Raw genomic sequence first — 26550 nt, 5'->3', positions numbered from 1 at the left:
AGTTAGCGCGAAAAATGGACAAGGGACAGAAAGAAAGGACACATAAGACATTCACGAGTGCTCACACGAGATTCACACAACGCTCAGACAACTTTTCAATGTAATAAGCCTCTAGAAGGAGCCTAGCCTTATCATTCCCGCTCTTGCCAAGAATCATGGTCTTCTCAAATCTTGCCCTACACGTGCTGTCACACATAGCAACGTGCCGCACGGGGTTTGCATTTGTATCCTTATTTTCTACGGTATTCGAATGCCCCGTAGCCGGTCATTAATGCAGCAGCCAGTTTGGCCAATATATGAAGCCCCACAAGAGAGGGAGATGCGGTAAACCACAGCTGTGGCACATTTAACATAGGCATCCCCATGCTTCTTGTTGCAGCCCCCGCCGGCACAACCAGTGATGCAAGGGCAATGCTTTGACAGCTTGTTGGGTGCAGAGAACACCAAGGGGTGCCTGCCAGCCACTTTTTTCAGGTTGTGGGAGAGTAAGGGACCACCACCGGCTTTGAGGAAGGGGGTTCAGTTCTTTTCCGCGAGCCTTTTTGTTTCTGCATCAGTGTTTCAGCAACAGCTGAAATGACTGGTCCAGGGAAGCATGCTGTTAAGAGTCGTGAAACCTGATCATTTATACTCTGTTGAATTTTATGGGGGCAAGATTTTTGAAGAGCAGAATCCAAGCAAAGCGAGGCTGTAGCTCTTTTTACTACCTTGGAATGTGCCGAGTCATAGCTGAGCAACTCTTCGTTGGCTCTGGGGGAATAAGATGGTCTCGGCAGAACATAAGCTTAGGGTCTAAAAAAACGTAGCACCTGAGTTTTGTATGGGAGACCCGATCAAATGCTTTTGACAGATCAAGAAAGATCATATTGATTTGCGACTGGTTGTTGAGAGCCTGAGCTAGGTCGTGTATAATTTCCACTAGCTGTGTAACGGTGGAAAGTCCGCGTCGGAAGCCATGCTGATTTTGGTGAAGTATATGGTTGGGTTCTACAAATTCTGTAATGAGCTTTAAAATTACATGTTCTAACATTTCACAGCAGCTACAGTTTAATGAGCTTGGTCAGTAGTTAGTCACACATTTTTTGTCACCAGATTTGTGAACTGGGATAACTTTGGCTAATTTCCACTCATCTGGAAGGCAACAGTCTTGTATGGATTTCGAGAAAATGAGGTGTAAGTATTTGCTGACTAGTGCGGCGTACCATTTTAAGAAAGCGTTAGGTATTCCGTCTGGACCGGTACACTTCTTTGGATTGATATTTAATAACATGGACAGTAAACCAGATTCTAAGATTCTAGGCAAACCTAGTAGTTTTTTGTCTCCCTTTAAAGGTATAAATGACTGATCTGGAGTGTTCACATAACGTGTAAATATTGAATGGAAATAGCTATTGAAGGTGTGTGCCCGGCCTTTGCTATCCATATGAGACGATACATTGGAGCGCTGCTGTGATTTTATGTAATGCCAAAATTTCTGAGGAGAGTTCTTAATAAAATTGTGCTGAGTGTTGCTATTGAAACGTTCTTTAGCGCTCTGTATATTAAGCTTTAATAATTTTCTAAGACGACTCAATTGGGAGTGATACCCAAAACTCTTGCATATTTTATTTGTTTTTCTAAGGCTTTTGATTTTGCGTTTTAGGTGTTTTATATCGCGTGTAATCCATGTATTGTGTTTCCTCGTCACCTTCAGTACTTTTGGTACGAACCTGTTGATGCAATACCTGACATGGGACTTAAATTGCAGCCATACATCGTTAATGTGTGACTGTCAATCAGTACAAAAATTGCAAAAGCCTTAATATTCGTGAACCAGATACATTACAATAGCAGCATCATCTGCTCTGTTAAAAGCAAGGACATGTTTTACAAGTCAGTCATGTTCAACACGAGGCAATGGGAAAGTACATAAGATTAATTTGTGGTCAGACAGGCCGTCGAGTATTTCTACATGGGTACTGCTTTTTTGGAAATCATTACTAGCGAAGACTAAGTCCAGAACAGAACTAGAAGTACCCTGAACACGAGTCTGTGTAGTTACAAGTTGATCAAGATTAAAGGTGAACAAGAAATCTAAAATCCGATTATTTCCAACTGTTCTAGGACTACAGTGCTCCAGTCTATGTCAGGAAGATTTAAATCACCAGCCATAATAATCTTGCTCTTAGACATATATTTCAACATGTAATCATGCAGGCAGTCTAGACGGAACACTTCGGAATTTGGTGGTCTATAAATGACACCAACGTGTACAATGCATTCTTGGAAGAAGACCTTGCACCACACAGCCTCAATGCCCGGAACATCTGGCATGATAGAATAGGATATGTCCTCTTTAAAAAGAATGGCTACGCCCCCGCCCCTTGTTGCCCTATCTTTCCATACAATCACATAACCAGGAGGAACAATTTCATGATCAAAAATATTCACGTGTAACCATGTTTCTGTAACGCAGACAATGTTAAGCCTAAATGTCAGCAAGATGCCTTCTAGGGCTTCCGTTTTATTCACAAGGCTATGTGCATTCAAATTTATCAAGGATGTTGACGACTTTGAGACCGGGTGGCCCGTGGTTACACATTGGGTTACTTGTCGTTTTTAGGTTTTAATTCCACCATGTCATCACACTCACTATCCCAGGCGAAAATACGACCATTTATTTTAACCTTATCGTGAATCAGGTTCACTTTTTCTTTCTTGTCACAATATTCTTTTGTGTGATCCCACAGCTTTTTTCTAACGTCCTGAATACTGCGTGAAAACTCTTCGCTGATTGAAAAATTGGAATCTTCAGTTTAGAGCAGCTTTTCAAAATATTGACCTTATCATGGTAGTCACGTAACCTAAAGATGACCAGACGGGGTTTGCTGTGAGCATCGTGAGTCGGGATTACCAATTTGGTGAATTTTTTCAATTCCTGATATGCTTACTTCGAGCTTACTTTCTATTGAAGAGCTTACTTTACGAGCTTACTTTCTTCACCTGAGTGAAGAAAAAGAACGGAGACAAAATGCTGACAAGTGATTTGGCTTGGGTGTTGCTTTTTCTGCCCAGACATGGGGCTTGTCTAATGAGAATGAATGGAGTGTAATAAATTTCTCTCTCGCTTGCTAGTGCAAACTGGTCATTGTAGAAATGACATCGCTGTTGGCCTCATAGCCTGCAGAGGGAATGGTCACAGTGGAGTATGAAAGAGAGCAAACGAGGAGCATAGCAGCAGATGAAAGTATAGTGGAAGCAAAGAGAGTGCGGAGGAAAGCGGAGGGGGAGGGTATGGCGGGAGTAGGCGAAACACTGCTGTGCTTCGTCTGTGGCGGTGGCTGCTGTGAAATGCTCTGGCCAAGTAGAAGCACGCGTACGCAGCTGAGGCCAAGTGCTGCAGCCGTTCTGCACTGCGTTTTCTGTGTGCGATTACCTAGGATTAAAATACGTCAACAACTGCGCTGAAATTCCGCATTAACGAGTATTGTAATTGTCGTCAAGCTTTTTTTACGCGTGCCTTGCCGCAAAATTTCAATCGAATGACTATTCTTGTCACCCACAGTGATAGTTGACTTGTTAGTGATTGAAGTGCTTTCGAGTCATTTAGTAGTAGCGCATGAAAAGGAGGTGCCTTTTATCTTCTTCCAGTGCTTTGCTTCATCTTATTTCTTCTTTTTGGATGTGTTCTCTGGTTATGAATGACTGCGGATTTGGCTTAGTTGTGGGATGGCATTTGTCTCTGCTCAGTTCAGAAGCGGCATTTCAGGGCTAGTTGGTTATGCATTGGAAGATTTTGATGACACAGAAAGATGGACAAACAGTGTGATTACTTCTAATTGATTGTATTGATGTGACGAAATGGTTTTTGAGCCGCCGCGGTGGCTCAGTGGTTATGGTGCTCGGCTGCTGACCCGAAAGACGCGGGTTCGATCCCGGCCGCGGCGGCTAGAATTTCTTTGGAGGAGAAATTCTAGAGGCCCGTGTACTGTTGAATGTCAGTGCACGACCAGGTGGTCGAAATTTCCGGAGCCCTCCACTACGGCGTCTCTCATAGCCTTAGTCGCTTTGGGACGTTAAACCCCATAAACTAAACTAAACTAAGTAAACTGAAATGGTTTTTATGCTTTTGGTGTTGCCTTGATCACGGTTACTATGCTTCTCTGTGTTTTGTTCTTCTGTTTTGAGCCTTTTTTTTTTTAAATATGTATATCATGTACCCAGACTTGATATATATAATGGGGTAATTTTTTCCTGCAGTAGAATTGTTTGGCAAAAGCCCAGTGCACACTGGCACTAATTATATGAGCACTGTACATGCCCACAACACTATGGTGTTACTGATTTAAAAGTGCAGAATGGATAGAAGCAGACAGTATGTGGCGTGCACTTAATAGCTGCAACAATGTTTAAATATAATGAAAGCAAACAGCTACAGGGACCGTGGGTTTTAGCAGTAAATCTGTGGTAGTAGTTTTTCTTTTCGTGCCTCAAATATCGTGTTTGTCAATCCTCGCTGCAGACCTTTGCACGCCCTGGAACCTGATACTGTGCAGAAGTATAGCCTTCAGCAAATATAATGAGTTTACAGTGATGCTATAACACTTCAAAATTCTAATTTTATCCACTGCGGGAGCCTGCACTGGAATGCACTGAACTCAGTATTCCAATTTCAACCCCCTTGAGCACTGAGCCCCAGGCAACAAGCGCTGATTAGCTGGGACAGCTTGACCAAGAAGCATAATAGTAAAGTTCAGGTTCTCTTCTCCTTCCTTGCACCAGGGGTGCCCCGTCAGAGACGGTCTTGCAGTGAGTTACGATGCAGGGATAAGGCGAATACTTGAAGTTTTGTACAGATATTTACATCACATACAAAATTAGGCACTGGAGACATATTAAGCGGCAAAAAGGTACAAAACAACAAAAAGGTGGAACTGGCTAACACTAGGGGAGGCCCCTACTCGGCGTAGCCGAAGATGCATAGCACCTGACCTTAGCCCAGAACCCTTTTTCCAGCTCTGGGGCCAGGTTTTGAAGCCCTAAAGGCCCGGCCCACATTTGGTAGCCTCCAATCATGTTACACTCTTAACATGATTGGTTTATCGAGAGCCTCGCCAGCCCTCCAGCTTCCGTAGGGCAAACCACCCTCTCCATATGAAAATAAAAGCAAAAACAAACACAAACGCTCAGTCGTGCCAGCACGTGCGAGGTAGAAGCATCCTTTCCCTCGCAAAAATAAAAGTAAAAACAAACATGAAAACACACAGTCGTGCCAGCCAGTGCCAGTATGTGTGGGGTAGAACATTCTATCCCTCCAAAATAAAAGTAAAAACAAACACAAAACACACTCGTGCGAGTGCGTGCCAACGGTTTCCCCAATGACCCCTCGACCTTGGCGTCGTCTCGGAATTGGGGATTATCGGGCTTAAGCGGGCAGTTACCACTCCACTGCGAGCTTGGACCTGCGTTCCAAGGCGACTTTGCCTTCCCAAGGCTGTTTAGTCGGCGCCCCACCGGCACCCGGTCAGTAGTGTCACCCAACCCAGGTCTTCGCTGCTCTCGGCTAGCCGCGCTGTCGCCGGCTATTCCTCATCTCTACTGCCCCCCTCGTCAACGGCGCCCTGACGGCAGTCCGGCAGTGCTTAATCCTCAGGAATTCTACAGATTTTTCGAACGAGACGTTCGTCGCGAGCTTGTGTCTCGGCTGGTGTCCCTTGAGACGAGGGGATTAAGTCAAGAGGGGGGGGTGTCGTCGTGTGGCGGCCCTTCAGTCCCAAGCTGCCACCGCTCTTTTGCCTAGCCGACGCGAATCAGCCCCAAAGGGCGATGGACGCCCGAGCGGCCCGGCGCCTGCGCGCACGCATCGTTCCAAGAAATGTCATTCTTCGCTTTGAGCGCACCCCTCCTTCCCGTCGCGGAGGGGGGGGGGGGTCCATTGAAGACGGCAGCGGCGGGGTGCTGAGAAAGAATGACCGGCCCCAATGACCCTGCGTGCGCTACCCATACCTTACAATATTTATCTCTTGTACCCAGGTAGCAAGACTGAGAATTTTCAAGTAGGCTTTTGGAAAGCATCACTATCATCACCAAGCCTGGTATTGCAACTCACAAAGTGCAGCTTAAAACCAAACTAGAGGCCATTGCAGCAACTCTTCTTGTCTTTATTATAAAATGATAATTTATATATTTGATTTATACCCCATCATAAAGACACAGGATGCATTAGAAGGACTTTTCTAACAGCTATGGGAGCTATACCTGGTAGTCAGAAGTCTTAATGTGCGTTTTGCTTTTTTTAAGGGGGCATTGAACACACAATTGAAGATTGTCCTTTGCAATGACATATAAAATGAATACAGGAAAAGTAACCTATTTATTCCCCGAGCTTGAGGAAAATGAGTTGCCCAGATTGAGCTTTTCGTTCATTGTCTGTTTTTAGTGATTTTAAATAGGATGTTTGGACAACCCTCATGAAAGTGATCATTTGCCCACCATAATAATCCTAACATTCTCACCTACCATCATCCCTAATGAACCAGACGGAAGCTTAATCTCGCTGACTGATCTCTCATTATAACAAATGCTGCTTTGGAGAAGAAAATGTCAGACAAGTTCAGTATAGATGACATTAATGATAAGTTTGCTGCCTGCATTTTTGCCACAGTAAATGAAGCTATCCCTTGCTTGCTCATTGGGAAATGTATAAGATGATTAACACAAGGATGTTGAACGGCGAAAAAAAAAAACCGACAACAAAGTTTTGTAGGTTTTTCGGTGACACTTTACAGCGAAAACCTTTGAGGTTAAAAAACGCCACAGCTAAAGCACAGTTCGCTCACATCCAAGAATATGTGGGAGCAGGTCTGGAAGTTTAATGCTGACTTCCACTACTATTGACACCTGTATTTAGACAACTCTTGAAGAGCAAGCCAATATATTAGAAAGACATTTTGCTTCAATTTCCAGTTCATTCATCTTAAAAGACTATTTCCAAGATTGCAAACATGGCTAAAAAGGAAAAAATCTCCCTGAAGTAGGCATTAATGAAAAGTACAAACTGAGTGATTTCAACTCCTAAACAGTCCAGATGGCATACACTGTGCACTGCTTTAACACACCTCCATGGTTGCCACAGAGGCACTATTAACAAGGAAAACGGGGAAAATAGCTGAGGCATGGAAAAAGGCCATGGTTGCGCCTTTCCTGAAAGTCGGAAAGCCAGGCCAAATACCCGAGTTGCTTGACAAATTCATTCGAACACATCGTCAACATCAGGGTAACATTTATTCTTGACTCATGTAATTTACTCACATATAATAATGCAGGTTTCTCCGTACCATGCCCATTGAGCATGGGTCACTGGTGATCCATAGATATTGCATGCTATTTTAACGTTACCAATGAACTTTCCAACTTGTTAAGCCATTAGTTATGTAGTTCAAGAAGTTAGCTTTCAGTTCCAACTAATTTGCGACTCTGCTGAATTTTGCTGCTGGCATAAAGAGCACGGTGCGCTACTTTTCTTTGCATAGAACACCACCCTATATCTGAACTGTCTTGCAGATCACCTCGGTGTTGGCGGTTTTTTGGCTATGTTGATAATTTTTTCTAATGCTAGTTGTAGCACTGAGCTTCAGTATGATGTCCGATAGTCTGAAGATAGTCTGATTTGAGTTTTTATGATGAATACTTCAAGAAACTATAGTCAAAAACATCAACTGGTGTTCAGTGGGGAGTATTGTTTTCTGCCTGGTATCGCTGCATTAATTTTTTTTACCACCTAAGATGTAATATGGATGTTCGCAGTACTATGGCCACTATTTGCTGTCTGTCTACATTATGCGGCTAAGATTTGTTGCCGCTATCTCTACAGATATAGCCATTCTGCTGAAAAACGAACCTGCCTCCTGCGTGGTACTGTGCAGTGAAGAGAATGGCCCCTGTGCGGTTAAGCAGACAGATGATGAGATGTAACGATGTCATTGGGCTCTTTTTCTCAACAGCGGCAGGAAGGTTTCAGTCCTCACGAATAAGTATGTGGGGATGATAATCCTGAGCAAACAACCTTGAAATAAATCCCCGCAAGTGCAGAGGCGTGTCATGCAGTGCCTTGCTCATTTCCGAGAACTCTACTGGAGTAGTGCCAGCTTGTTGTGTGGTCTTTTTCTTCCCTGATTAATGTCTACCAGGCATATTACTGCTTTTCTGCATCTGTTCTATGTCTGTACATGTTTTTTGAGGAGCTGTTTTGTGCAGGGACACTTAGCCTTGGCTATAGTAAGATACAAGTTAAAAAAATTATGGTCGATTTGCATATTTAGGCCAAATACAAATTAGCTGCGCTAGCACTTAGGCTTTCACTTTGATTCCGTTGTTCATATCCAGTGTTCATGAATGGCAGCTGTTCGGATAGCGATAACGAGTTAATGTCTGTTTATGCAGAATTGGTACGTCATTATCTGCTTTATATTCATTGATCTCTGGGAGTCCTCATATCACTCCTACCACAATGGTGCAGCAATCTTGCGATGCACCTCTGCCCTTCAATGGCAGGTGCTGCCATTGGTGGGAGAGCAGCCTTTTGCAATTAATTGAACAGCCACCTGACACGATGGGCAGGTGGCTAGGGGTGCACACGAGGGTGTCGAACCAGAACCAAAACCGAACCCGTATTTTTGCCTGCAACCGGCACCGATCCAAACCCATATTTTTACTAAATAGTTGACTTTTTACTAAATAATAGATACGAAATGATGTCTCAGTGCCTATGGTGGCCGGCTGCTGACCCCAAGGTCGGGGGTTTGATCCCGGCCGAGGAGGCTGCATTTCGATGGCGGCGAAATGCAAAAACACGCATGTACTGTGCGATGTAAGGGCACGTTGAGGAACCGCAGCTAGTCTACATTGATAACGAGTCCTCTACTATGGCATCCCTGATAGCCCCCATGTCCCTTCAGCACGTTAAACCTGAGATATTACTACTGTTATTACAAAATGAAGCAAGTATAAATTGGTGCAGTTTTTTTTTCAGTGTCCAAACATTGTTTGTTGCATGCGACGGAAATAAGCAAGGAAAGGTGGGCTTGTAGCAGCGGTAGAGATACTTAAGAAAAAAAAAGCTATTACGCAAAAAAGCAATGCGGAAATACATGCACTCGCTGGCATGTGATAATGATTACGCCCAGAAAGATGCTACTTCAATGAAATGTAACTGTGGTGAAATGATTTTGTGCTATGCCAATAGGCTAAAATTGTTCTGCTTATATAAAAAAAAATAAATGCCAATCGTTAGCAGACGGCTTCGTCACGCTGTTTTGACTCTTCTTGCTGTTGCTCTTAGGGTTGTGGGTGTCTGAGATGAGAAGCTTAAGGTTGTAGGCATTCTTTTGTAGAACGCTTTGGCGGAGGCATCCACCTTGGCTACATCGGCTGTGGGGGCGGGGGGGGGGGGGGGGTTGAAGATGCATTTCAGTGTGAAAGCACTTTAAGCTGTGCTCTCCTGGTTTAAGCGGTGTCTGTCTGTGTGTTTCAAGATTCTGAGTGGCAGATGTAACTGCCTCACTGGGTCAGTGAACATCTTGGTCACGCATTGAGTACGTGATGGAGTCTACATACAGTTATGCACATTTCCTTTTCTCAAAACCAGCATACGGTCTCGACTCCTATGATATTTAGGAAAGGAAAGGAGCATAACTGGCTGACTGGGTCCTCTAGTGCACTTTAAGATACGTGGCGGTCGTTTGCACCTGCAAAAAACCGTGCTTTTGCACAATGTTTCGTGCTTAGCAATGCTAAGCCACCAGCCATTTTTACCAGTGAGTGCCTGGACGTGCGTCCACTGAAGTGTGCATCAAGGGTGGAGGCTTTACACACACCTGCACACACACACATACTTCAGCAATTTTGGAGAAAGGAGGCTATACTGGGAACGCAGTAAGAATTGTCAACAACTACCATACTCTAACTTCGAGTGGGATTCAAACCAGTGGTGGTGCAGCAGGAAAGCTTTGATTCACACATGCCTTAGGCTACTCGGCCATCTCCAAAGCTTGTTTATTTTTTTTTCTTGCATGGAACATCAGGAACTTCCTTGACTCTCCTCGTGCCTTGCTTAACCAGGTTGAATTCAGTGATTTTGGCATATGGCCTCACACCACCATAACTCCCTTACTACGCCCACAACATCGAAATTCCAGAAGGGGCACACGTCAAAAAAGGGCAACCAGTCAGGAGGTGGAACTTGCACAACATATACCTACATCTTGCACTAAAATACACTGTTCTCTGAACAGTGAGGTCGTTGAACGTGGCAGTTCTGCGTGTTTATCCATCATGCGGCTTTTCCATATGCTAAACAGTCCTTTTAACACCAAAAGTTCACACGAAATTTCAGTGTCTTTTATCACAAGCATAAATCTTATAGTTTAAGGCGTGACCTAAATGTCCCTTTTGTCTGCTGAAGTATGTCCTAAACGAACGTAAATAGTTGCTCGTTGCTAGCACAGGTTGCAATTCACTGCGACGGCACGGCCTAACTGTAAGGTCCGTCCATGTTTGAAGTCCAAAAAAGGTTTTTGCGGCCTATTGAATCTACATTTGCTGAGCTCACTCTAATACACCGTTGCCAAGATAGGCTAGGTAAAGCAGCAGGCATATGGGTAGAGGAAGTAATGACCGATCAGAACCTTTGTCATCTGCGTTTTGGAGAGGCCGTACAGGTGTTCCAAGGAAAAGCGAAGAGTGAGGAAACCAAATGTATCAGCATAAAACACTCTCACGGCCATGTCCAGAAAAGACAGATGGGCACTTTGTCACCTAAAGAGCACAGCTGCCAGGAAGGGATCGTTTGTGGTTTTGAAAAATAAGAACCTGGTTACCAGTTGGTGGGCAAAAGCTGAGTAGATATGCAAAAGCATTCGCCTCTGGCATCTGAATGTCATGCAGCCGGGTTTCCCACTCCTCGCCCTATCTGTACTTGGCGGAAGCTAGTGTGACACCCTTCCCCAATTGGCTACAGCTGGCATGACACTCCTCCGAACTTACTCGAGTTACTCCGAGGTTTCAGACAGGATGCTTTGTTGGGTTAGACCCCTTTAAGTAGTGCTTTCAGACTAGAAGTGCACGACAGATTTACCAGACTCTATCAAGGTGTCAAAAAATTTGGTTGATGCATAAGGGTCTTTTGATAGTGCCCCAGAAAGTTCACAGAAATTTATGTAGCGTATTTATGTTTTTCTTCGCGCAATGCAGCACTTGCAACCGTGTCACAGTGCCGAGTTGCAATGAAAATGCTGCAGATTTGTGTCCGTAGAGATAGGAAGTGCTACCAATCCATCCAAGCCTGCATTTTTATGTCAGGATAAAAGATGGCGAGGACATCAGCAAAGGCCAAAATCTTAATTTTACACTGTGCTGGCAAGAAGCCACGATTAGCTATGATTTTGAAGACACAAAGCTACAGGGGGTGTAGATATATAACACGAGTTACAAAGGCAATGTCAAACGTAAGATTTAAATAAAATTTATTCGGTAACCTCTTGAGATGCATGTTTTGGAGGTGTGTCAAAGAGAGGGGGGTAGTTGATTTTGTGGTGATGGAAAGGTGTCTTCTTTTTGTGTACCCGCTGATACAGTATAGCTTCCTTTCTCAATAGTGTGCGGTAATGTAGAGGGTGCCCGTGTAAGTACTCTGCATAGAAGAAATTCCCGACTGACTCAAGCGCCAGGGGAGACCTATTACTCGAGCGACGGGGTCTCCCAAACTGCTAAAGCTGAAGGGTTTTGTAGATGCAAAATCCACCAGCTTTTCTTCTTGTGTATCTCATCAGATGTATCTCAGTAGCAGGCCAGGGCCATGTTACCACTGGCCGACCTCTCCTCCTTTTCCTCTCATTAAAATTCCTTTCTCTCTCTCATCAGATGAATTCTATTTCCACTAATTTTGAGTTCATTTGATTCTGTAGCTTTTACCATGAGCTCCTATCTTTTTGCTACCCACAGTAAGTTAAATTGGGGAAGTGAAAACATCTTGCACTGAGCAAATTTAGCATTTTTTATTTAATATATCAATGTCACACAGAAAAGTAAACAGCATAATAAGGTTCACTAAACCCATCTACATTCATAATTTTTTTTTTGCCTGAACTCGTTTGAACCGGTTCGAACCAAGACTGGATGTCACTCTGGAGCCGAACCCGGAACTGAACCCTAAAGGTGTGAACCCAAACTGAACCCGAAAAAATTCCTGTTCGACACCCTGGTGCACGCGCGCACACAGCTAGACAGGTTGCCCACCACCCAGTGGGCAGGTGAGCAACCTGCCACAAAGCAGGCTTCAGATAGACAAACACACAACGGGAAATGGCCACTATGAATGCTAGTGCGCTAAAGAAAACAGCAGTTGGTAACACTGGGCCACGGCATCCCGTATTACTCCTCTAGGATTCCACAACTGTGAACGAAATTAGCTTTTTGATGTTTGACGTTATTAAACAAGCCAGGTATCATCAAATTCTAGAGCTTTATAATTTTTTTCTTGTCATTAGCTTATTGTGCAGGTATCAGGAAGAGTTCTAACAAGGCACTACTTTTTTGTCGTTACCCAGTGACAGCACTGACATCCAAGGGATGTCACTGCGAAATCTTGAAAGGAGGTGCAGATATCCTCACGAAGTGCAGAGAGGCTCGCGCGGACTTCCCTCACATATCTTTTTGGCCGCATTTTCTGTATCCGAGAAAGGTCTGTAGGAAGTCCTGGGGGATTTTCATAGGCCTTAACGAGGTCATGTTAACTATTGGTCAATTAACGGTATATTTCTCTGGGGATTTTTATGGGTGCAAGAGAAAAGCTTGCTTGGCCAACGTGAAAAATATTCGCAAGCCTAATTTACATTTTCTGCGATTTAGGCGTGAAGAAAGAAATTACTACAGCTGATTACAATGGTGTTGTTGCTTGGCCAAGTGCTGACATTTTAATGGGTAACATCTGCATAGCGTCACATGCTGCCACGGCAAACATGTCTAACACCAAGCATATACGAAACACAGATCAGGCTGTATAAACGCTATAAATCAGAAGTCATGCATACCCAACGTATTGAGCATATATGCACTGGTTGCAGAATTTCCACGAGCTTATCTACTCCAAACCTACCATCCTTTTGGAGCCAGTGGTTCTTGCATGTTAAGTTATTCAGTTATGAATCTGTGATGACACAAACAAGAAATGAAAATGAGTGGACCATGTTGCTGGTATCTTCTGTTAGAAAAAGCATAATCGTCCACTTTGCCATCTTTGTCGCGGACATTATGCAAACGTAATGAGACATGATTCAAGTAAATGTCCATAATACCACCCAAATGGGGTATCTAGGCGATAACGTGTCAGGACATCTCTGAACCCCAGGTGGTCGCAATAGCCTGAGTCCCTTTGGGACGTTAAACCTCTATAAACGAGTATCCTATGCGACCTCGGAGACCTGGACATACATGATAGCCTAATGAACTTTTCCTTAAAGATTTGAAAGCAAAGTGCACATTTCGAGTTCCGCTAGATACATGATTTTCCACAAATTGTGAACAATAAAATGGGGTGCCATGAAGATGTATTTTGAGGCGACATTCTGATGCTGTGGAATGTAATGCATGCTTTAGCATGCTGTAAAGTGTGCACGTGCCAAACACTATTTCAAATAGAGTTTTAATGTATACTCGCTTCATGTGTGCTACTTCCAGAGTGTAGCGTGCTCTACTCTTGCATGCGCTACAATGATGTGTCCAAGAAGGCAGCACGCTTTGAAGCACTTGGAATGAATTCATCGTCGTTACTGGACTTTTCAGTACGTGCAGTGGTGATAAATGGAGCAACGAGCTTACATTTTGTCTCATCTCACCTACAGCAGAATCCATGTGCGATTAATCTGCTTCAGTGTAATGTCCTACAAAATGTTTGCATACATAAGCGTGCATATGGTATTTTAAAACTGCCTGATGTTCCTTCAGTGTTCCGTATGCAGACAGCATGTATTTATTCTCTTTTGCAATCATATTTGCATATGCCACAGGGAGACAACTAGGAAACGACAAGGTGCAGCAGAACACATTTAACACACTCTGCTGATTGGCTGAGGAGGTCTGTAGCTTCCATAGTGCTACAAGAAGTTATGAGATGCAGTATATGGATGAACTCTAGACTGCGTACATGTCATCCAGCACATCAGTGTGCAAAAGATGGCTACAGGTGATAATAAACGAACTAACAAAGTGGGCTGACAAGAATGGTTTTAAAATTTCTCACAAAACACTGTTGCGATCTTTTTTTGAATAAAACAAGGTTTGCAGTAAGATCCCACTTTTTGTTTCAAGACAGCAGCTCTAATTGATGTGAACATAAATTTCTTGGTCTATTTTTTAGAGGGAAGCTCTCCTTTTTGCCTTGTATAAAAGCACTTAAAGCTAAATTCACCTGTGCTTTAAATGGACTAAAAGTACTGTCATGAAAACACTGTTGCTGTGATTGAGCTTGTCTCACCATTCCGTGGTATGCCTCTGTTTCGACTACAGCTTGATCGTCTGTGGGTCATTGAGGCAGTGATACCTAAAACTGTTAAACTCAGTGTATAACTTAGGCCTGTGCCTCTCAGCAGTGGCATATAGGATGTCCACCATAGCTAGCCTTGCTGCAGAAATGAATGAGCTGGCTTTAGAAAATAAACCCATTCATGCGCATACATCCTAAGAGTGTTGTCAATTCAAGAGCACCTTTGCTGCCCCATGGTCACCGAGTGCCCTTCCCATGTGTTATTCTGCGTGAACCCTGAGCAATCAGGTCGTTGCTAATGCAGGTTGAGGGTACATGCTGCGAACTAGATATACTAGTTATACTAGATACCAGTTATACTAGCTATCTAGATATACTAGATATAAGCAATACTCGATATAGTATTGCTTATAAGCCCAACCCACTGCCTGCAATGTATAACTCTCTCCCCCCCCCATATGTGACCTAACTCTTGACGCATTTCCTTAAGAAAGAAACCCCACAACAACACATTATACAAGAGCACCTTCCTCTGGAAAAGGAATATTAGAAATGTGGCGAGGTACAGCAAGCGGCACCAAAATACGAGGAGGGATCGATAAGAAAAGACACAGCTCTGTGTCCGGTGTCTATTTGTGCATATTTTCGCACAATTTTCACACGTCTCAACCAGCACAGACAAGCTTAGCTCCCTAACACAGACACAAAATGCTGGTGTAGGCAACTAGCTGAACACCCGTCATTGTATATGGAGGTTGCATGCACAAATCCAGAGAAAGCCTTTATGAGCTGTTGTAAGTACTATCAACAAGAAATGAAACGTGAACAACACAGTTGAGTCCAGACCAGCAAAATAAGAAGCTCTTAGCCAGGGGAAGCTTAATACTAGCTCAGGCTATTTTAACTTCGAAGGCGCGAAGACTCTCCTTCGGAAGTGTTAATCAACGTCACTTGTTCTTTCACTCCAGGAGCTAATATGTTGGTGTTGTCACTTTGATTTTCTTGTTCGCGTTTCATTCGTTGCTGATATGTTGTAGAGATCTCATGAAATATTCTGCCTACACAAAGTGGCGTGAGTAATTCTCCAGCATCCAGTTAAGACCCGTCAGTGCTGACCTGAAACCATGCGAATCAGTCCCTCTGTGGAAGTTTTTTGCAGCTCATCTTTTTACTAGAAATTATCAGGCGATAATACCACACATTTTATTACATGCAAGAGTTTCCAGGGATGGCATGCTTAATGCATGCCTAGCCTTATTGTTATGAATGAACATAATGCTTTGAAACTGCGCTATTTCAACTGGGTTTGTGTTACATGCACAACCAGAAGGTGTCTGCATATAAGTGCAAATGGGCTCATTTGGTGCATTTTGAAATTAATGCTCGGATGCTTGAGCTTTTGTAGGTTCGTCTAATGCTATTGGGTTCTCAAGATTGCAAGCTTTGTAGACCAGAGCTTTCAGTTTTGAGGACAACTATATTTCGTGATGAAATAGCATTTTTATTTTTGACATAATGGCATATCTTTGTTCTAAATTTCATTTGGTGTTTACACCTGAAAAGCTGCTTTATGCAAGCAAAACCATAGAATGTAATGAGCATCGTGGAGGTTCAACATGATGGTTCATTGTATATTGAATCAAGTGTGTGTTGTATAACTAGTGATTGGACTTTTCGGTTTTTATTCTTTTTGTTTTTGTTCCAGAACCAAAGATTAATTTTTCTTTTTTTCAGTGAATATTATTTTCTACAAATGAAATACTGCCTTTCTTCAGTGATTTAATACAGCAATCTTCTGTGGTCAGTTGGTCTATCTAGGCGTTTTCATCATCATCAACAATTTACTTACGAGTAATTAGCTGCCGCGGTGGCTCTGTGGTTACGGTGCTCAGCTGCTGCCCCGAAAGATGGTTCGATCCCGGCCACGGCGGCTGGAATTTCCATGGAGGCGAAATTCTAGAGGCCCGTGTACTATGCGATGTCAGTACACATTAAAGAACCCCAGGTGGCCGAAATTTACGGAGCCCTTCACTACGGCGTCCGTCATAGCCCGAGTCACTTTGGGACATTAAACTGTAAACCACAGATCATAAAACCTGCCAGTAATCAGCGTTCAGATGGTAGTATTTGAAGCTGTGCTAATGAAATAAATTGCTGTCGTCAGTAAAAGAGTAACTCAAGGTAAAGGAGACAGCTGGCAGACAAAAACGCAAGTAGAAATTCACTTCTAAGAACTAGGGTTGTCGTGCTGGGCTAAGCGCAAGAGCGGGGCATCACTCACGTGCTTTGCATGTTGATGGCAGCGATGGAACTGCTGCCCAATTGTCGCAGTTGCCAGAACATACTTTTTCGTGACGCCCATGCACAGTTTCATGTAAGTGTCCTACATGCAGTTGATAACCTACTGTAATCGACTAACTACTCTAAGCAGGTGATGAGAGTGAACAGACTGCGCTTAGCTAGCACATGGTGAGGAGGTGGTGCTTCCCGGTCATCAGAGGTGTGTAAACTAGCAGAGCAGTACCTCAAATCGCACGAGTGCTCTCTTCCAATAACACCATCGTCACATCCCTGGCTTTCTAGTTACTTAATTTTAGGCTTTTTGAGTTAGAAGAGCACTTTTTTCAGCACAGCATTGTCAGCGGTGTAGTACATCAGAATACATCTAAGACATGCTAACTAGCAGGCTGGTTAACTAATATCGATATGGTTAGTTTTTAACTATTAAAGTTGGCTCCTTCATTATTGAGAGATGTGTAGACCACCGCAAGTAATATCCATATCAGTTTTTAGAATTTCGATAATGCGGTTACCCTCGGTGTTGTGGGCCAACAAGGTCTGGCTACATGATCACGCCAAATTACATGCGCTTTCAAGAAGCTTGTAGGCGAAGCCAACCTCTCTAGTACGCATAAGTCACCGAAATAGCCAAAATTTGTTTTGCCACGGTGCCGAGGGTAACCGCATTTTGGAAATTATAAGAACTGATATGGATATTACTTACCGTGGGCTGCATGCCTCACAATAATTAGGGAGCCTGACAGTAATAGTTAAAAAGTTCACTGTTCTATATTAGTTAACCAGCCTGCTGGTTAGCACGTCTTACCTCTATCCTGATGTACTACACCGCTAACAATGCTATTCCGTAGAAGGGTGTTCTTCTAACCCAAAAAGCCTATTTTTAGAAATTATGTAAAGCCATAGGTGAAACTTTATGTTGCATTGCATGTCAAAAATACTAACCTTTCTCAGTTAAAACCGAATTTCTAAAACCGAATTTGACATGCTTTTATATTTTTTTTTTCGGCATACACAGGAATGTCCACCGCGCTGTGTATAACCTAGCAGCATGAGTCAGTGTACAGTGTGTGGCGAGACACAACATTCTACAATGTTGCTAATAAAAGTGCTGTTTATCATAAACTATTATGATTTGGACATATATAACATATATATTTTCTTGACTCGTGTAAAATAAATGCTTTCGTGTTGACCGTTGCATTGAAGCTAGATAGCTAAAATGAATTGTATTTTATAATAATTTTCTATTGTTGGACTAAACTGATGAAAGTAGTAAGGCAGCAGTGGGCAAGGAATACATTTGCTCGCTGTATATTTCTGATATGTACAGTTCACAGAAAAAAAAAATGATTTATTGGGGTTTAACGTCCCAAAGCGACTCAGGCTATGTGGGACGCCGTTGTGAAGGGCGCCGGAAATTTTGACCACCTAGGGTTCTTTAACGTGCACTGACATCACATAGTACACAGGCCTCTACAATTTCGCCTCCCTCGAAATTCAGCCGCCGCAGCTGGGATCGAATCCGCATCTTTCGGGCCAGCAGCCGAGCGCTTAACCACTGAGCCACTGCGGCGGGTCACAGAAAAAAAAAAAAAGGGCAGTATAGGAAATGTACAGGCTAACGAAGAGGGCTCAACTTGAGTTAAGAACAACGCAGCGAGCTATGGAAAGAAAAATGATAGGTGCAACGTTAAGAGACAGGAAGAGGGCAGAGTGGGCCAGGGATAATTGCTCATTAATGACATCTTAGTCGCAATCAAGAGGAAGAAATGGGCTTGGGCAGGGCATGTACTGTGAAGGCTAGATAACTGATGGTCGTTAAGGGTAATGGTGTGGATTCCAAGGGAAGGGAATCGTAGCAGAAGGGAGCAGAAAGTTAGGTGGGCGGATGAGATCAAGAACTTTGCGATTGGAGAGATACGGAAGAGGCCTTTGTCCTGCAGTAGGTATAGTCAGGCTGATGATGATGATAGGAAAAAAAAAGATGTACACTGCAGGGTGAACTAGTTGAACTTGCAACGTGAATATGAATATCGAGAAGCCTGTTTACAATTAATGGTTGCTGGCAGCTCAGCATTAGGTAACCTAGCAATAGATATTACCCCATTTTGTTTGTCTCTGATTGTCTTGGCCTAGCAGAATGAAAGTCTGTATCAGTATAGGAAAGTCAGTGCGTGTTACTTGTTCATCACCAGCTGGAATAACTTGGTCACATTTGTTGCATGTGCTGCCTTTGCTTAGTTGTTCATGGTGCATTGTTTTGTCTGTTCCTTGTTTGTGTGTGAGGGTAGTAGTATTGTTTCGATTTTCGTAGCCAGAGTGGGCTGCCTCGGCACTGTCGTTTCCATAATGAACTATAAATTATTCTATAGTCGGATACAACTTAAGTCTGCAGTGAAGCTCCGCCCACAGAATTCCTCCACGACGAAAAAGTAGTCCGCTGCTTGAACGTTTCTTGTTACATAAACAAGAAGCTTATCAGAAGGGAAAAATTGTGAGCTTTAGAATTTTGGTACGTGGTTTGTTTGATATTTTCAAACACTAAAAAGCTTATTTTGTTTACTGTTGTGATTGGCCAGTGGAGTAATTCAAAACGCGTGGACCGTGGCCCAGTGTTAGCAACTGCTGTTTTTTTTGTTAGGTTGTATCCCACAATAAGAGGATAAATATAATACAGCTGAACTAAAAAAAAAGTGCCCAGTATAACTATCTGCTTCTTGCCTGAACCATTCTTCTTAACAGCATGGCTCTGTGGCACTATGTTTGTAGCTAAACGAAATTGCCTGTAGTGTTGTAGCTGCTACAATGCTAATGGGGGTCGGGAGTGTGATGTGTGGTTTCTGGTACAGTCTAACCGGTGAATGCAGATGGTGGTAGCCTTACATGCATAGGCGTGCGCAGGGTTCTCCATTAGGGGGAGCCAAGTTTCACCTCAGTGCCCTCCCATCTTCTCCCACTGAGGGCCCTACAGTCAAAACGCAGTGCAAAGATGAGGAATGGTTATAAAACATTTATTTCAATGTGATGGAACTGCAAAATATACAAAATATTATTGAGCAGCAGTTTTTACTTTCATATTTGACATAGGCAGAGGGAGGTATGTCCCTGCGCCACTGAGGCATCAATGTAACAAAGCGCTTCCGAAGGAATTTCCATTCTCTAAACCACAGAAAGTATATGACACACCAGTCTTTTGTTAACTACAAAAAAGAACCTGAGAAGATCAAGTAAACCTGAAGAGACCTGATGAAAGCAAGTAAACAGTTCTTGGAATGCAACATCACAGGTCCTCTGCCACCAGTGTGCTCAAAAAAACCTGCATGGCCAGAACACTAGGAGAGAGCAAAAAGGAAGGTGCTGTTAGTGGAGGGCTCTGGAATAATGTTCAACGTGCACTGACATATTGCACAGCACATGGGCACCTTTTTGCGTTTCGCCTCCATTAAAACGCCGCTGCCGTGGTCAAACCCGGGTACTCTGGCTCAGTAGTCGAGTGCCCCAACTGCTGATCCAACCCATTTCCCTTAGTGCACTGTAAACAATAACAGGGCAGGTCCGACAGAGTAAAGGTATGGTGCAGACTTGGCGCCCCCTTTAGCTGATTAGGAGGGGGGAGGTGCATTCCTCCGCTGTGCGCACGCCCAATGCTTGCATATACAAGTCTTTGCCAGAAGTAGCCACGCAGCACGGTTGGTGTCTCAGTGCCCTCACCTTTCAAGACCTGGGAAGCCATAAGGGCTCTGCTACACGAGTGTAAAGCAAACAGTGCAGCCTGGTTATTTTTGGCGAAGATGGTACATATATGGCTTCCCGCAATTTACTGGCTGGAATTAAGAAATCATGATTAATGTCTCACGCTTTGTGTGTACATTGAAAGTCACTTCAAAAACAAGCAGTAGCACCTTTAAGCTGTGTTTCAACCTTGACGGCTGTGGGCTATTGGAACCTGCTTATTGTAAATATAACGTGTATATACTGCCAGTGTCAAGAACTGTAGCAGTGGCCAAGTGGTAAACCATCCACCACAAATGTGGGAAGATGCTTTGAGACTTTAATCTAACTCAGCAGCAAGTCCAGAAGCTCCCTTAGGCTCTTAGAGACTTGTGTACTGATCTTACAGGATGCCGTTTAAACCTGCAGGCTTTGTCCACAAGCAGTTCACAGGGCAGAAGCGAAGTGCCAGGCAAGGGGACACTTCTTGTTTGAAAATACCAGTCAGTGACCTATTCACAAGTGCCCATAATGGCTGCTACTATTCTCTTGGAATTTTAGAAGTTACAACACATAATTTCCATGCATCAGTGTAATGTGCTCTAGAATTTTTTTAGAGGAAATAGGTGGCGAACAGAGCAAGCACTTTTGCCCTCTATTCCAAGTGTGTGTAAAAATGTGCCATGAAGTTTTGTGCATGCCCTCTTGGTGGAAGGGACTTTGATAGGGGGCCATGAATGTTTCACCCTAAAGGGAAGGTCCAAGGAGACCTAGGCAGCTGAAGTTAGTACACACGACTGTGTGTTGCCCATCTTCATTCTTATGTGTCCACATTTGCCAAGTCATGCAGTGCAGTTCACACCCTGGGACACAGTAGCATTAGTAGTAGTAGAGCACTTCATTTGAGAGCAGAAATCAACTGCTCAAATTGAGCTCCACCTGCATAAACTTTGGAGCTTCCCTTCACGGCTATGTGTGGATGTTGGCAACATGCCACTGAAAAGTTATCAAATGCCAATGTTTTGTTGGCTTAGTTAGGCCATGTTTTTCAGTGGAAAGCCTGTCGGTCAGTTCGATCAGTGCATACAATTCTACTTTTCAGGAGGACGAAAAGAAGAAGAAAATAAGCTTGCCTGATGAAGAGCCAGGGGCAAAAAAACGACGCACACGTACTAATGATTAGCGTTCCATATTTCAGTGCTCCAAATACAGTTTCATTTGCCATAACGAACATCTGGCTTAGAATTAGCCTTCCTTATTTGGACCCCGATCGGGAGCATTCGGTACAGACAGCAGTTTTGCAACATTGCCAGCTGTTGAACTGAAGGCACAAGTGTCCAGTTTCTGTTGAAGCCAATTGTGCGTGCACGAGCACTGCTAAAGCAAACCCCATCGGATAGTATTATTCCCTGTGGCCACCATTGGCCCCTCTGATGGGAACTCTGACCTAATGTGCAGTAAAAAAGGGGGACTGCAAGAGCTGAAGATGGTTGATTCGCCAATTAAATGCCCAGCCCACGTAGATTTGGCATAATTCTGCACAAGTCTTGGCTGGGTTGACAAGGTGGTAGACCTAGCATGCTTTGCTAAAAAGAATGTTGCATGCAGTGCAACAACTAGTTCGGCACATTGTTAAGGAGAAGCTTAGCACAGTCGCAAAAAAAAAAACGATACTTAACACAGCTGGAACTATGCCTAATGCGACTGGTTCCAAATTGCCTCTGTTTGCAGAGAACCTTTACTTATAGTTAAGACTTCATTTTCTGCAATCACCATCAGCTGACAAAGGCCTCTCCTATCTCTCTTCACTACTGACCGTGAGGTCTGGCCCACTCATGGCAGCTTTGGGGAAATCCACATAACACGAAATTTTCTGCATCACTTTTAAACTAATTTGGCTACATCTGAGGCCAGGCTCGACAATTTGCAAGCGTTCGAGCGATAGGCATCCCTGAACCTGCGCTATGAGAATTTCTTTGGCACCGATGCTACGTTTATGCTAATTTATTCTATAGGAACCAGGGACTCCAGATTAAATGAAAGCTCATGTGAAGGGCACAAGGCAGTTTTCCTTACAAGCATAAAAATCTGGCAGCAGAATACTGCACACAACACTCTAGTACACCAGTGTTTCTACACCCATTTATTCAGCTTCGAATAACAGCTGAAAAAAAAAAAATCCGCTGAATTCATATAGAGTGGACAAACAGCCATGTACTGTAGGCAACATTACATTTCTCCACCCCTCTACAATCAAAACAATGGCCAACTTGACCAGGCCTGTGGTTAGCTTCATCTTTAGCGTACAGTCTTCCACCCATCTTCATCGGCATCCTCACGAGGCTTGTTTGGCCTGTCCTCTTTCTCTCTCCAGGAACCGGTAATGCGATCATCTGTGCAGAAATGAAGACAGTCCATCTACATTCTAACAATAGCAATACAAGCAGTGCGCAAGTGTGAGCTTCCCTAGAAGGGTGGACAAATCACAATTTTTGTAGTATATTTTTGCTTTAAGATCCGCTAAATATTGGTGTACATGAATCACCATGCAAGTTTGCCTATGCTCAGTACCCAACTTATAATTGAACTCTTCCAGGAAGTTTGGTTTCAGCAGCTAAAAGCCACAACCGAGAACAAGATCATCTGAGGCAATAGCTATTAGTTCACTTTCCAGCTTCTGGAACCGTCTAGCATAGCATATAAGTTCCATGCATTAAAACAAAAAAAGCAGTGGTTACACTGCAGTTCTTGAAGTCCTAATGTGACCTCATGCTTGTGTCAGTGCAGCCACTGCCTGACAACTGACACTACAGAGGGAAAAAAAAATTACAAAGTAATGATTGAGCACTGAGATATTTCACATATGCATCATTCTAGAGTAACAACACACTCCATAAAATCTGGCATCCCCATTAACATAAGGATCTATAGTGAGGTTGACCACCCAGAAGGAGTGCACAAAAGTTTATTTCATGAACTGTACACACTAGTTCACAAAGATATTGCTGATACATGCGTGATCAGCCAAACCAAATGCTAATGCACAACCACTAAACACTGTGCACCCAAAATTAAACTTATTACACCTGTATGCCAAGCAATGGCCCATGCAAGCCTCACTATTGCCAGAAAGAACAGGCAGTCCCATGGTACCCGCTCAGTACAAGGCTGTACATACAGTGCACCACCCTGCAGAGTCTAGGCTTTTTTAGCCTTTGACAGGAACGTGCCAAATTGCTTACAAAGTCATAACTGGTGAAAATAGCAACATTGAACTTCCACGACTTAAGCAAACACCTTATGAATCATGGATATAATTTGTATTTCAAAAATGCACATTACGCTTGAAATTGTGGAAAAAAAAAAAAATCTACTGGTAGCAAAATACGTCTGCACAAGAATGACAGACAACGTGCTACCTCGCTCACAGTTCCGTGAAATATTGTTAACAGTGTTTGCCATATGGCATAAAAAGCCCGCTTATGAAGGATGTGAAATTCATTAGAAACAAAGAAGTCACTGCTTAAGTGCAGCCAAATTGTGCACACCAAGGCCACTCGCCTTTTCGTGGAGATGGACGTTTGTCATCGGACTGCCAGGCAGGCCCACCACCTCTGGTTTCCTTGAGCCCAGAGCGCCAGTTGTCAGCCTCCCCTGCCCGGCTTGGCCGATCATCCCCAAAATCTCTGCCACGACCCATGTCCCTACGACGCCGTGAGTCATCTCCAAAGTCTCTGCCAAAATCTTGACGGCCACGATCCTCTCTATCAGAGTCTCGAGGACCAGGAGGGCGGCGCTCATCTCTATCAAAGTCCCGAGGACCAGGACGACGGTCATCTCCATATTCTCGACGACCCCGATCATCAAAGTCTCTAAGTCGACGGTCTGAGTCGCGCATCCGATTGTCTCCAGAACGCCACGAGCCTCCAGGTTCAGCCTTGCGCCAGCTGATATCCGGTGCCCTTGATCGGGGCTCTGCAGTACAGTCACAGATTAGTTCTTGAATGTCTACAAATAAGGATATAAAACAAGGGAAAGCCCTCCTCACCATCATCGTCTTTTCTGCGGCGCCAGCTGTCCTCGTTATCACGATCTCGATCTCTCCTTCCATAAGATTGCTCTTTCTCTATCCCGTCTGACCTACGCTCGCTCTCGCGGTTGTCATGAACACGACCTGCAACAGGAGTGTTCAGTCAGTTCATTTCTCATCGTGCAAGCATGCTGGCTACTTACTTCTCCATGGCTCATTTTTGCGATCTGAATCGTCCTCTCTGCAAGGAAGACGAAAGTTATCATGGACAAGGTTATTGAATATGCTCTCAAAACTGGCCAGATTGTACACATTTACGTACAATTAGTGAAAAGGCAACACCAATGAAAATTGCTCATACCGTTTACGCCAGCTACTCTCCTCGGAGCGGACTGGTGGCTGGCGAATCTTTTCAGCCTCAACACGTTGACGCTCTTCTTCCATACGCCGCTGCTTCTCTTCAATCTCTCGCTCACGGGCCAACTTAATGGCCTCCATCTCGCGCAGCTTGGCCAGTCGCTCCGCCTCAATGCGCTTCTGCTCTTCCAGGGCAGCCCGACGGCGGGTTTCCTCACGCTCGCGCAAAAACTTCTCGCGTCTTTCCTCCTTTCGCTCCGCCTTGCGTGCTGCCAGCCTCTTGCGGCGCTCCTCTTCAAGCCGTTGCTCGAACTGCTGGCGCTTCTCTTTGTAAACAGAGTAGCGGTCCTGCGTCAGCTTGCTCAGGAACTCCTCCTTGTCATCACGCATGCGCAACAGCCGTGTCTTGTGCTGCAGTGCCACTTCACGCTCTTGCACCAGCAACCGGATCCGCTCCTCCTCTTTCTGCTCCCAGAACTTTTGGTCCTCCAGCTTGAAGCGCTCATAAGCCTCTTGGAGCAGTGGGATCTCCTCGATACGCTTGGCACGCTCCATGTAGTCCACCTTGCGCTCCTGCTTCTTGAGCTTAGTCTGCATTTCTTTGCGCTCACGATCCAGCTGCTCCACCTGCCGGTTCAAGATTTCTTCGGGGTCAAGGCGCTCCAGCTCCTCCTCCTCCAAGCCTTCAAAAATGCGTGCCCCAATATCAGTCTTGCGCAGCAGCTCTATCTTTTCCAGCACCACTTTCTTCTTCATCTCATCCTGTTCACGCTGGCTACGCTGCTTGGCACGTTCCTCTGCCTCGCGCACAATGCGCTCCTCTTCGGCCTCGCGCATCTTCTGTTGCCTCTCCTCCATTTGTTTGCGCTCCTCCTCTTCCTGCAAAAGGCACCAAGCAATACTAGGTATTTCCTGGGATTTGAACACAAACATGGCTACATACACCCAACAGGCCAAAAAGGACGCACCCAGCAGCAACACATACACTTGCATAGAGTACATTGAACAGAAGTGTTTTTATCCTGTTCCATTTTAAGCAAGAGTAGGACAAGAAGGGACAAAAAATATTAGTATGGAAATTATGAACTGCATGCACGAATACATGCAGGTTGTTTATGGTTCTAAAAGTTTGGGTTTATATGGGTTGTGTACGCGTGTGTCCATGTGTGTATGTGTTTATGGGGGTTTAATGTCCCAAAGAAGCTCAGGCTATGAGGGACGCTGTAGTGCAGCAGTAGCGCTCCAGGAATTTCGACCACCTGGGGTCTTTTAACGTGCACCAACATCACACAGTACACGGGCCTTTAGAATTTTGCCTCCATCAAAATTAGACTGCCACACCCGGGATCGAACCTGCGTCTTTCTAGAATCTGTGAAGACCACGAATTCTTGATATTTGAGATTTAAGCTGATGACTGAAATCAATACCAGATTCGTGTAGGTTATAAGCAGTTCAGCTAATAAATAGCCTAATGAAAGATGAAGCACCCACACGCTGGAAGGTTAGGTTCTCCAACATCTCCTTGCGAGCTTCAATAATCTGCTGCCGTTCCAGAATTTTCTTGTGCTCCTTTTTGCAAACCAAGCGGTAGGCTTCAATGATGTGTATTTTGAGGTCTTTTGTAGAGTCCTG

At 44.1% G+C, this 26550-nt stretch overlaps 2 protein-coding genes across 3 annotated transcripts in view; one reads left to right on the top strand and one right to left on the bottom strand.

The window, feature by feature from the left end:
• The window catches only part of Brd8 (Bromodomain containing 8), a 127639-nt gene that overhangs the window by 97100 nt on the left and 3989 nt on the right, over positions 1-26550 (top strand). The window lies entirely within an intron of this gene.
• eIF3a (eukaryotic translation initiation factor 3 subunit a) overlaps positions 19812-26550 on the bottom strand; it is a 33038-nt gene continuing 26299 nt past the window's right edge. The window contains exons 9-14 of the mRNA XM_089578421.1: positions 26410-26547; positions 24922-25796; positions 24764-24801; positions 24579-24704; positions 24092-24505; positions 19812-22923 (exon numbers count right to left, since the gene is read on the bottom strand). Coding sequence (XP_089434547.1) covers positions 22829-22923; positions 24092-24505; positions 24579-24704; positions 24764-24801; positions 24922-25796; positions 26410-26547 — 1686 coding nt within the window. The 3' untranslated portion in view covers positions 19812-22828. The remainder of the gene's footprint in view (positions 22924-24091; positions 24506-24578; positions 24705-24763; positions 24802-24921; positions 25797-26409; positions 26548-26550) is intronic.

This window comes from Amblyomma mixtum, chromosome 3 (assembly GCF_055824585.1).
Source record: "Amblyomma mixtum isolate Tamu chromosome 3, ASM5582458v1, whole genome shotgun sequence".
Lineage (NCBI taxonomy): Eukaryota > Metazoa > Arthropoda > Arachnida > Ixodida > Ixodidae > Amblyomma > Amblyomma mixtum.
This window is presented reverse-complemented; position numbering and strand designations above follow the sequence as displayed.